We start from the raw sequence: 12204 nt of genomic DNA, 5'->3' as shown, positions 1-12204 counted from the left end.
AAAGCAGAGTGTGGCTTGGGCGTGTCTGCTATAGAAGAGTGCAGTGTTTTTGCCTTCTCTGTAAAATCCCCCCTCATGGCATCTAGTATCACAGCAAGTCTAGTTTTAAAACAGCACTTCAAAGCCACATCACCGATACTTCCATCCTTAATATACAGTCTCTGTTTCTACCAAACATGTCTAACTTTTGCTTTTAAGGACATTAAAGTCAAGGGAATGATCTGGATTCCTAAATTCCTTTTTTAGGACACACACAGACACACAGTCCTAAACTGAACGTCTCCCCCCAAAATCACTACAAGCAGCACATGACAGGAAGCTTCAGGCAGACAATGAACTGGCAGCATTATCTGCTGACTGCGCGCACACACACATAACTTCTGCCATATGTTTTGGATGCACGCACACACCCTCCGCTGTAATAGGCTTATGTCTAGGCATACAGTAATCTATATGAGAGGCATCGCAAACTGACCAGACATCTCTTAACCTCTCGGCAAAAGGTGTGATAATGCCGTGTATACCCCAAAATCAAACCATCCAAACAGCATTTATTATAATTTGTTAGCAAGTTTTCCCTACAGCACAACGAACATCTCCGCCACGCCGTTCATCTTTCCTCGGCTGTATGATTGAGCAATGTGAGTGTAGGGTTTTTGAATGCTGAATGTGAACAAGTGTGCATGTGTGTGTGAGTGGGTTGCGGAGCACCCAGTGCGAACGTCAGCGTTACCTGCTACAAACTCACTTCTCTGTTACCATGGACACCATCAGCAGAGAAATATCAATGAGCGACAAAAATGGGAGCGAGGCAGAGAGAAAGCCAGACAGCAAGGCAGAGAGGGAGGTGGAGATGAGATGGGGGACGGTGTAGCCCCTGCATGTATTAAAGGTATTTCTCCTTCTGCCTTTGCCAGACATGTGATCTGTCCTGTCTCTACGAGCTAATGAAGACATATGGCATGTATCTGAGTGTGTGTGTATGTGTCCGTGTGTGTAAGACAAACGATATAAAGAGAGGGCGAGGGGAGCTGGCTTGACATGCAGACACAGCTGGCAGTAAATTACTGTTTTTTTCTGTTTTTGTTGTTGTTATTTTTAAAGAAAGGTAAGAGCCTATTAGCAAAGTCATCATAACAACCGAACGACCTTCCAGCCCTTTACCCTTCACTCCGCCCTTTTTCACTCCTCCCCTGCTCTATCTGCTCTCTCTCGCCTCCACCCAATCCCATCTCCACTCTTCTTTGTCTCACCCCCTGATGGCCAGATGGAAAGAAGGAAGGCAAGATGGAGGTGGGGGAGGAGGAAGAGGAGGGGGAGAAACAGAATGCAGATAGGAGAAGGGCACTGAGGACAAATCTGGGTTAGTCCCCTGTCAAAATGCTGACAAGGACACAAGGACACAGTTTAGTTCACTGTGTCTCTCATATACTTTCACAACTGTACGAACCCGGAGGGTCTAATGCAAATGCAAAAGAGAGAGAGAGTGTGTGTGTGTGTGTGTATGCTTTTTCTATACCTTTGTCCATCAGTTGGTTAAACAGTGACACGTTGGAGAAGAAGAAGAGGTAAGCAAACATTTGAGCCTGGATCTCTGGGTGAACCTGGTAGCCTTGCAGAAGCTCCTGCGCACTCTGAAAGACCTGCACACACACATACACACCCATAGATTTCATAGTCTTTGCTGTAGCTTCTATTCCTATACGTCAGTATACCTAAGCAGCTACAGTTAGGTTCATAAGTATTTGGACAATGATGCATAAAATCTACCACAATAGATTTTAAATCCTACAATCATTATAGGATTGTGTAGGCTTTCAGAAGGGGTTAAATAAGTATTAAGTATTTCCTTATCTGTTTAGGGGTTACAGTCATTTTATACAGTTTTATACAGCCAGGTGAGGGCTCTTCTCTCAAGATCTAGTTTCGATTCCATGTGTTGAAGTTGCATTTTTTAATATGAGGTACAAAGAGTTGTTAACGCAAAAGAAGGAGGACATCTTTAACCTGATAAATCTACATAAACCTTTCAGAGAGATATCAAAAACTTTGGTAGTGTTAAAATCAACAGTCTGGGGAATTATTAAAAGGAAGGAATGACTTGGCCAACTGAAAATGACTGAAGACAATTAAAGTGGATGATCACAGAATTCTTTCCGTGGTTAACAAAAACAATTTCACAACATCCAACCAAATCAGAAACACTCTCTAGGAGGTAGGTGTATTATTGTCAAGGTCTACCATCAAAATTTGTCTTTAGCAATAGAAATACAGAGCGATTACTACAAGGTAAAAATTACTGGTTACACTCAAGAAAAGGAAAGCCAAAAAGCCTTTGCCTGATAACATCATTCTTTGGACAGATGAAACCAAGATTTATTTGCACAAGAATGATGAGAAGAGAAAAGTATGGAGGAAGACAGAAAGGCCTGGCAGAGCATCTCAGAGAGAGGAAATCATCATGTGATGATGTCCACGGGTTCAAGACTTCCAGACTTTTGAATAAAAATGTTTGTAATTCCTGAACACTTAATGCAATAGTTCTGGCTTTGGACCGGATGCTATTTACGACCCCTGAATTAAAGCTCAAAGTCTGCACATATATTGACTGCCTGACTTAAAATAGACTGTGGTGGTGTAGAGACACGAAATTAAAAATTCTGTCATTGTCCTCAGTTGTATGCCTCTAAATCTATATATGTTGGCAATCCAAGCAGGGTAGTAGCCCTAAAATGTGCATGACAAGCATCTTTTATAAAAATAATTTTAATATGTGCAAATACTCTGAAAACAAAGATATCACTGGTGTCTTAACGTTTTAATAAATTAACTTCTCATGACCTTGAAAACCCGAACTTATACAAAGCTATGCACATCCCTACCTGCAAGACCCTTCGCACAGGTTCAGGAAACCCCACGCCTCCTTTCCAGCAGGGCTCAGAGCTGTCGACTGGAAATGGATTACAGTCCAACAGACCCGGTAACACCACATAAAGAGCCTGGACACAAACACACGAAAACAGAAATACATTATGATGAAGGTGATCGGAATTACAGAATAGTTCACACCATCCGGGCATTCTTTGTGCCCACGAAGGTGTGTTATTATTCATCCGGTGCAATTTAAAAAACACAACAAAAACCTTCTTAGTCATTTAGAAGATAGCATCGCTGCTGTGTTGACAGATTACCTTGGTGATATAGTAGACACACTGCTGGAAAGTGTACATGATTACTTCTTCCAAGATTGTCATAGCCTCCTCATTGGCTGATATGGTCGCTGATAGCAACGACTCCTTTGACCCTAGACACAGATGATGGAGACGGAGTCACATTTAAGATATATACAGGGAGAGAGAGAGGGAGGGCTGTAGCTGTGTCAGTATCTACTGTATGTCAGTGTGAGTAATGACTCCAAGTTGTTTCCACACTCATCATTCTGACTTTGCGTATGTGTGTGCGTACCTTGCAGTGTCTCTATGCTGTGTGTGTATGCTGGTGCTCTTTGCTGTATGAAGTAGAGGATCTCGATAGAGTTGGACATCCAGAAGAAAATGGTCTGCAGGTCTGGGACCAGGTCTGAGATGCTGAGCAGAGACAGCGAGGCCGGGTCCTGGCTACTTGGACGTGCAGAGACAAGTTACACACAGTCAGGTAGGCTTCTCGACACCATGCACATTCCTACATGAACTGCTTTCACACGTGACCTCTGGACAGTCGGGTCAGGACTTAGCCACCAATCGGACATTTTCACATTCAGCACACAGCAGAAGATAGTTTGCTTCAGATGCATTCTCACTATGCACAATAACACAGTGTGGTTTAGGTGAGGGAGCTGCCTGACTAGAACGTGCAAGAGGCAAGAAAAAAGACGACCAATTGCTCCCAGACTATGAAGTGTGCTATTCTCACACGAGCACAGTCGACGTCTTACTAGTTTGTAGCAGGTTAAAAGATCTTTTAATGACAGAGAACTCTGTTAACGTAATCCCTGCCAATGATGAATTTTTCTGTACTTTCTGATCATAAGAGAGTGTTTGATGGATATGTTTATATATATTCATAGTAGAAAAATATTCTGGGAGGTCTTGAATGATAAGTGAGTCCCAAGTCTCTGGTAAGTTCAAAACAATGCTCTATAAAAGGTCAGGGCTCAAGGCAGCCACACAAAATAAAATGCACATGAGACCGTCAGCTTCCTATTTTTTAACACGAGCTGGAAATTGATACTTACTGCTGAGCTTGCTTCTGCGCCAGCTCCTTTGTCTTCTCCTGCAGGGCGTACACGCACACACACACACACACACACACACACACACACACACACACACACACACACACACACACACACACACACACACAGAACAATTAAGGGCTCATTAAACTTTTAAAGCGTGCGTAGGAGAAGCACACTTCATGACGCTTTTACTAACCTACAGTAAGAAGTAGCACCACTATCATTTACAAACCCATAGTGACACATGTTGAGAATTACCTCATGCTCCACTGTCCTGAATATAAAACCACCCTAATTATAATTGAAAAAAAAAAACAAAACAAAACTAATTAAACAAAAAAAGGGAGAAATAAACCACACCTTCCTTTTAACCAACAGCCATAAACTGAATACATTTTTGGGGCTTCCTCCAGTGTGTAATTGCAGCAGTTGGCCACCTCACTTGAAGCAACTCCACAGCTCTATAAATTTCACACTTTCAATATAACATAAACCTTCAGGAAACATTGTTTCACTCTGAAGTACTGTTCTTTTAATGACTGTGGCTTTAGTCCAACAACTAACTGACTAAACTCATAAGATGAGACACATCAGGGAGCTGTTCTCACCGCAGTGGGACAATTTCCTACATTTTATTGCAAAGTGCAGGAAAAAAAGGTCACAAAATATTCACAGTAAGGTATTAAAATATCAGATAAGGTGGCATCAAATCTTTATGCAATGCTGGATAAAGTGGACTTGTTTGGGAAACAAGTGTAGAGGAGATGAAGGTAAATTTGATCCCTTTAGGAATAACTACCGAAGAAGTGTCTGGAGGGGTAAAATGAGTATTTGCCTAAAGTAAAGCTCAGGGGGTGAAAATCTTCTGCTTTAGGTTTTTTTATGTGAAAGCCAAATAACAAGCATAGCAGGGGTTTAGTTAAAACAGACGACTGTGCACGGCTGGAGTGTAACACAGTATAAAACGTGATACGGCAGCCTGTTTAACGATTCACCTGACCTGACATGGCTGACCAGTTCCTCTCCACACGAGGCCAGAGGGACCACAGAGAGACACAGACACAGTAACAAGCTGAAACTGACCCATGCTATGCTCTGGATTCGCCGGACGATCTTGAGCAGCAGTTTTCCGAAACTTCCAGGTGGGAATGTCGATGCAGAGTGCTGTATGCACATGCACAGCAGGTAGGCAGGTGTCAGCTTGTGGTCATCTCCTGAGCAGAGGACACAGGTTGACTTATTGAAAACACACTGAATAATTTAGAGGCTTCAATGAAGCTAATTTCAGCTGGAAGGCATATGAAGAGTAACGTGGTCAGGAATCGTAAAACCAGAAGCTGCTGTTCAAGTCTTAAACTTTTATGTTTGCATTGACACTGTTAATGATCTGTACGCAGCAGGACAAGGACGAAAACTGCTGATGAAATACTCTCCTTGTCCTCCCACAAATAAGGCGGTAATGTAATAATCTGCCTGAGTTCATCTACTGAGAAGTTATTAGTATTCATATTAAGTTTCTCCACGTTTTTGAGCTTGAACTGAAATGTTTTCCATCACTGGGCAGCAAAAGTCTCATATAACATATTGTGGATAAAGAACCACAAAATACAGTTTGGTACTTTTGCTAGAAAATCATTTTAACTGGACCTCAGATAAAAAAAAAAGGTTCAGTTGATGTCTTTGATAATCTTTATATTACAGTAAGCCAGGCTGCTGACCTCCAGGTTCTATGAGAGACACGATCCTGTTTAGCAGCTGGTCTTCATGAGCCTGGTCAAACTCCAGCTGCAGCCTCCTTTTCTGACCTCCTCCAGCTCCTCTTCCTCCTCCATCACCCCCTGACACAGTAACTGGCCCTCCTGTTGACGTCCCCACGCTGCGGGGTTTCACCAGGTGAGGTTTGAAACCGCGTCTGACCGCCGGGGTGCTCGACACCTGCGCTGCTCTCTCTTTCAGCACGGAGCCGCACATCTTACAAGTCTGAGCCCCGCCCTCTCCCTCCTCCGCCCCTGCATCGTAAAGCTGACCCAGCGTGCGAAGGCGTGCCAAGGTCTGCGCGGGTAGTGGCTTAGAACCTGTGGGGTCCTTGTACAGAAAGATGTAATGTGCCCCGAAGGAAAGGAGGTCACCGTGCCGCAGCGTGGTGGAGCGCTCGCAGCGGGAAAAGTTCACCAGGACTGTGGCGTTGAGCACGGCCTCGACTGCAACGCAGAATCGTTGACTCTCCCCCTGCTCTTCTCCTTTGTTGTTGTTGCTGGCGTGGCGACGGGGCGCGGGGACTCGGCGTAAGCGGCAGTGGAGCGGCAGGATGTCGGGGGAGAAGAGGCAGATGTTGGGACGAGCTGATGGAGTCTCCTGACCGACCGTGTGCTGCTCTCTGTTCAGCAGATACACCAGGCAGTCCTGCAACACAGAAAGCAAAAAAGGTCACAAAAATCAGACACACTAGAGGTCTGATTTTTGTGAGTACCCTCACCTGCCGATTGAATCCCTGAAGCAGCAGAAGATGAGGGGACTGGTACAGAGAGTGCTTCACCCCTCCTCCTCCTCCTCCCTGACTGCTCTCCTCTTTTCTCCGGCTGCTGGAGGTCCCCTCGCGTTCTCGGCCTCTCAGTGGTCCTGGCAGGGTGGAGTAATAACGCTTGGGCTCCTCTCCCAATCCCAGCTGCAGATGGATGTGCATGCACACGTTTAAGATTGAATGCACTTCATAAGCAGTTCAGTAAATACTAACAATCAATCATCTTCAGCAGGAGGCCCCACCTGGTTGAGGCTAGTCTCGCTGAGGCTGCGACAGAAGGATGAGTTGCTGGATCGGGGCAGGGTCAGCGTCCCCTTCGCCCTGTTCCTCTGGAGCTTACGAGCCTGGGCATTAATATCTACGATGAACAGCAAGCCAGAGAACACGTAGGGAGAGAGAAGGACAAGAGGGAGAACAGGTGGAGAATAATAAAGAGGAGCAAGGAGAGGCAAAGAATGGAAGAGAAAAGGGAGAAAGTGTGCTTAAACCTGGTATCTACTTTCTTAACATGTATGTTTGACAGATGGGGAAACTGAGTAGGTCTGGTTGAAGCATTTTCTCAGACTTCAGTAACACAAATGCATACGTCATGTGTGAGCTGAGTGAAAACCAACAAAACAAATCCAGGCAGGAGTGAGACAGTCAAAGTCAGATGAAGTTAATGGTGCTGGATGGAGCAGCACATGTAGCTGACAACAGTGAACCAGATGAAAGGTGAACTGAGCTCGTCGTGGCTCGAGTTTGAGGACGTTTGAGGCCATGCAATGGCTCACACAGATTTACCCACACACGAGAAAATCACTGGCAATGGGGGTGGCACTGGTGACAACGCAGGTAGAGGTGGTCTTCATGGCAATGACTGACAGCCACCCTACCTGAGGCCAGTCCCCACCTTTAGAGCTGGACTGTACCACTCGACCACACCGCAGGGGGGAGCTCCTGTGTTTGCCCAGCCCAGACCGACCCATTAGAGCCACCAGGAATTGTGGGGTTTTGGGCCCTACAGCAGGGTGGGAGGGGTTAGGAAGGGGGGTAAGGTGAGAAAACACCCCCACACCAAGGACAAAAAACAACCCCCAAACACACACGCCATCCGCACAACACAAGACACAATACATGCACTGTGGAGCAAAGTGAGTCTGTTGTGCTTTAAGTGAGAAACATCAGCCGTTAGTAGAGAGAGAGATACACAGTTAAAGGTGTGAGGCACAGGATTTTTTTCACTCTAACACATCACTGACAAATTAGCTGCACTTTCCATTAGAAACTTAGCGTGTTTCAATCTTTAAATTTGATCTGTTTAGATGCTGTGCAGTGATATCAAATTGGATGCCTGCTGCTGGCTCTGAAGGGGAGGAAAACCAGTAAAAATGGCATCAAGTATACCACTGATGGATGATAATTGGGGTTTAACAATTCCTCCACATCCACCATCAGGGTTACACTTGAGTTTTTAGCATATTCTTTAACCATCCATTTTCCTTATGAGCCAATTCAGGGTCACTAGATGCTGGAGGATATCCCAGTTAGAGAGCACAAGATGCAAGGTGCACCCTGGATACGGTACTTTTAATTTTTAGTGGGGAATAAAGAGAAAACTTGTTGCTCACTGCATGAACATAATCATCCCTGTTTTCACAGCCTGCAAACAACTGCTGTTAACTGTTCATTGGTAGAAACAAACTCTAGCCAAGACATGATTACTTACATCATGAGTGGATTGAAATTTTTTTTAAAAAGCACACAGAGCGAAGCGGCTAGCTAGCATAGGCATCATGAGTGCATTACTAATTATCAGGAAATATTATTACTCATCTTAATCTTGATCACTTCCCACAGTTAAATGAACATGACTGAATGATACTGAAAATGTGCCGCCTATTAAAATGCTAAGTAAAAGAAAATCAAGCACTCCCTAAAAAATAGACACCTCGTTTGGAAATACTTAGAAATTAGGGGGAGTCAGTCATTCTGTACAATACGGTAATTATAATTCTACAACTGTTTATAACTTGCATAGTTCATATTTCATATTTCTGCATAGTTTTTATAGTTCACATTTCTGTATAATGTTCATATTTATATCCTGTTCATAGCCTGTACATATAGTTATAGCATATTCATAACATACTTTCATATCGCGTACATTGTAACATACCCATAATAGACCCATATTTTTGTACCCTCATACATATAATAGACCCATTCTGTAATATATCTATATTATTGCTAATATGTATTTTGTAATATATCTATATTATGTCTAAAGCACTTTCTGGATGGATCGAAACCGCATTTCGTTGCCTTGCACTTGTGACATGTGCAATGACAATAAAGTTGAATTCTATTCTATTTTATTCAGTGATGGCAACTGAAAATAAATTATATGCAAAGAGTAGTGAACGCAAAAGATACAAGATACCGTGGCAAAACATCACAGGTGAAATACAGACGGCTCTCACCCCTGTCGAGTACTTTGCTACAAGTTTTATTCACGTCCATCATGCAGGTAACCTGAACTGAGTGAAGAACTATATTTTGCTTCACAGAGATGCACTTAGGTCAGGTAAATAAACACCTTATTTTAATTAATAGGAATGAAGCACAATGTAAAAGTGAAAGCAGCGCTCCTGCTGACTTTATTTAGTGTTAAGGTTTTAGTGTAAAGAGATAAACTGAATTTATTTGAATAAAAAGGAGAAATGTTAAATAAGCTTGGAAAATAATCACGATCTCAATAATGATCGAAATAATCATTTTGTTCATAACTGTGCAGCCCGATCAAATATCTTCATTTATCATTTATTTATACATATGTGGCTTACACCAACACAAAGCCTGTGTTAAAGAGAAGCTCAGTAAACCATATTTCATCACAAAGCTCGGCTAATTCACCAGCACTGTTTCTGAAGCTCATGCACTGAGTTGCTGGAAACTTAAAATCTATCAGCAAGATAATGATAGGTGGAGGCAGTGGATGAAGCGGACGGTGTGGTAGCGTATCATGGGAAGTTGAACCAGGCCACGAGACCTTTGTAACACATTTATAGCTGGTTTTACAGCTATTACGCATCTAATGATAAGTGAAATAATTTGGCCGTGATGTGCTAAGTACACGTTGAAAATCCTGGAGTACCTTTAAAGTGCAATCTCGTTTTCAAAAAGTGTGTGTGAGAAGTTTCACACATGGGCATGCACCTCACACACAGAGAGACGAGTGAAAGACAGAGACAAAAAAGACTTCGGGCTGTGAATTCTGTTAGCATTATAGCACCACTGAGAAAAGGTTAGTGTGAAAATGAACATGTGCATTAATATGTTAGTTGATAAAGCTGCTCTCAGACACTATATAAAGGGGAATTAAGCTGCGTTTTTCCATATAGAGCTAAAAATGTCTCAAAAACACTGAAGAATTAATTAAAGAATAACACTGGTGATAATTTGTACTTCATTTGTTTACAACTCCTGTAAAATGCCAAATCCAACAATAAATTGTTCATTTTAACCAAAGACAAAGTCTAATGTGTGTGTTTGCCACAGAGCGTTCACTTTATCCCGAAACAAAATAAAAATCCCTGCGCCTCACTGTGGCACTGGCTGATCTAACCTTCCTTTACAGCAAACACTGTAGTGAATTTTATTTGCGTCAGTCTCTACGCTACTGTTTCCACGACTGCTGCCCAGAGAAAACAGAGTAAACAGGGAAAACAGAAAGACAAGGTGGTGTCCGGCAGTGGTGGTGGTGTGGGAGGTGCGGTGGACTATTTGCTCCTCCCAAAACTCAGTATAGTGGAAACACTACAGCTGAAATGTTTTAGGTCAACTACAAATGCTCTGTGAGTTTTTAACTAAACATTTTTAAAGCTAATAGTGCTGTTCTTATTTAACCTTTAACGTTAAATGATCAGAAATGCCTTTAATGAGATTAAACTTTTTATTTTTTTTTATCAGATTTTTGATTGGCCAACAAAAGGAGGTGTAGCCGAACTACGTGTGCTGAGCATCACCTCTGCCAATTCCAGTGACCCAATCAGACCTCTCCGCTGTGTTTGTCTTTTCAAACTTTATGGGAAAGACAAAAAAAACAACAACTGCATCATGAGAGCCAGTGCTCATCAAGTCTCTGCTCCACTGTTGGTGAGTTAATTTCTAGTATGCTATTATCATGCTGCTTAACACTAATTTGCTGATATCTGTATCTGTATCTCCAAAACAACATGACGTGCTAACTCTGAGGATTCAAAATAGGGCTTCCCAAGCCTATGTACAGTCTATATTTCCAGCCCCACGCTGTGTTACCAGATTTAAGTTTAAAATGCTCACAGATCATGTTAACCATGCTGATTAAAAGAGCGATAAATGTGGTTAGTTCAGTGTTTGATGCATCAGCAAAAAGTTATTTGGTTTTGCTTTTACAAAAACTGTAACACTCATTTGACAGCACAGCTCAAATTAGCTCTAAGCGGAACAGACAGCGAACCGGGAGGTCCCTGTTAACAACTGAGCAAAAGGACAAGTAGATGAGAGAGTCTAATTTGAGAAACAAATGCCTCAGGTCCTCAACTGGCAGATTATTAAACGATATACTCAAAGTATTAGCTTCAATGTCAAAAGCACAGTTACAAAGAAGAAGTCATGTCTGTGACTAGCCAATGAAAAGAAAGATGTGAAAAATAACTGTTTACAAAATTATCATTCAGCTGTTACTGTTTTTATATAATGAACTGAGGCCAGTACAGTCACCAACCACAACCTCACTGTTGGTTATATGAACACATTGACAGTAAGAATCCCCCTTTAAACCAGTGCCATCATTGCCTTAAACCCATTCATGTGGATGATGCTGCAGAAGAGAAATGTCATGTCTGCAGATTACCTCAGTGGCGTGGCAGGTAGAACATTTAAGGCTAAGAACATATAATGCTTTTCATTTGATGGGATAAAGAGTTTTCACTGGTTAAAATCCTACAAAACAAAGTGGAAAACATTATGACAATGGAGAAATTATATAGTGAGGGACAGACTATAGTCCCCTTATCCCAGTACACAGATGTAATCACGCCCTTTGACACAACTTTTAGCGTAGTCAAAACCTGTGTATTTAACTTCCACGTACACCGTGATACGTCTGTGACTATTGCAGTTTACTTCTATTAGCACAATAATTTTTCTCATCAACCACATAAACTAACCTTTCAGAAAAGTTTGCTCAGGTTTTTAATTAAAATTAAAATTCTTAGAATTAAAATAAAAAAATTCCCACCAACCTTATGCTTTAAAGATCTTATGCTGCTGTCTGCACAAATACCGTCCCTCTACTAACCAAAACAATTATCCAACAGTACCAGAGACAGGCACAACATGCCATTCTGAAATCCCTTTAAAGCCTTTTCTAGAAGTAAGTCTCAACACTAGGCAGCCGTCTTCCCTCTAGGCACATATTTGG

At 42.3% G+C, this 12204-nt stretch overlaps 1 protein-coding gene across 6 annotated transcripts in view; it reads right to left on the bottom strand.

Moving 5' to 3' along the window:
- The window catches only part of radil (Ras association and DIL domains), a 31284-nt gene that overhangs the window by 11067 nt on the left and 8013 nt on the right, over positions 1-12204 (bottom strand). For 2 of the 6 annotated variants that reach the window (XM_086295180.1, XM_086295181.1), the window contains exons 5-14: positions 7651-7758; positions 7001-7116; positions 6714-6902; positions 5956-6640; positions 5321-5451; positions 4235-4272; positions 3466-3620; positions 3192-3304; positions 2883-2999; positions 1520-1643 (exon numbers count right to left, since the gene is read on the bottom strand). In XM_086295180.1, coding sequence (XP_086151306.1) covers positions 1520-1643; positions 2883-2999; positions 3192-3304; positions 3466-3620; positions 4235-4272; positions 5321-5451; positions 5956-6640; positions 6714-6902; positions 7001-7116; positions 7651-7758 — 1776 coding nt within the window. The remainder of the gene's footprint in view (positions 1-1519; positions 1644-2882; positions 3000-3191; positions 3305-3465; positions 3621-4234; positions 4273-5320; positions 5452-5955; positions 6641-6713; positions 6903-7000; positions 7117-7650; positions 7759-12204) is intronic. The other 4 variants (XM_086295184.1, XM_086295186.1, XM_086295183.1 and 1 more) reach the window with 3 other exon arrangements.

The sequence above is a fragment of the Aulonocara sp. 'chitande type north' Nkhata Bay genome, linkage group LG6, assembly GCF_057382095.1.
Source record: "Aulonocara sp. 'chitande type north' Nkhata Bay isolate Kocher_YH1m ecotype deep benthic linkage group LG6, A_spYH_male_GT1.1, whole genome shotgun sequence".
Classification (NCBI taxonomy): Eukaryota; Metazoa; Chordata; class Actinopteri; order Cichliformes; family Cichlidae; genus Aulonocara; species Aulonocara sp. 'chitande type north' Nkhata Bay.
This window is presented reverse-complemented; position numbering and strand designations above follow the sequence as displayed.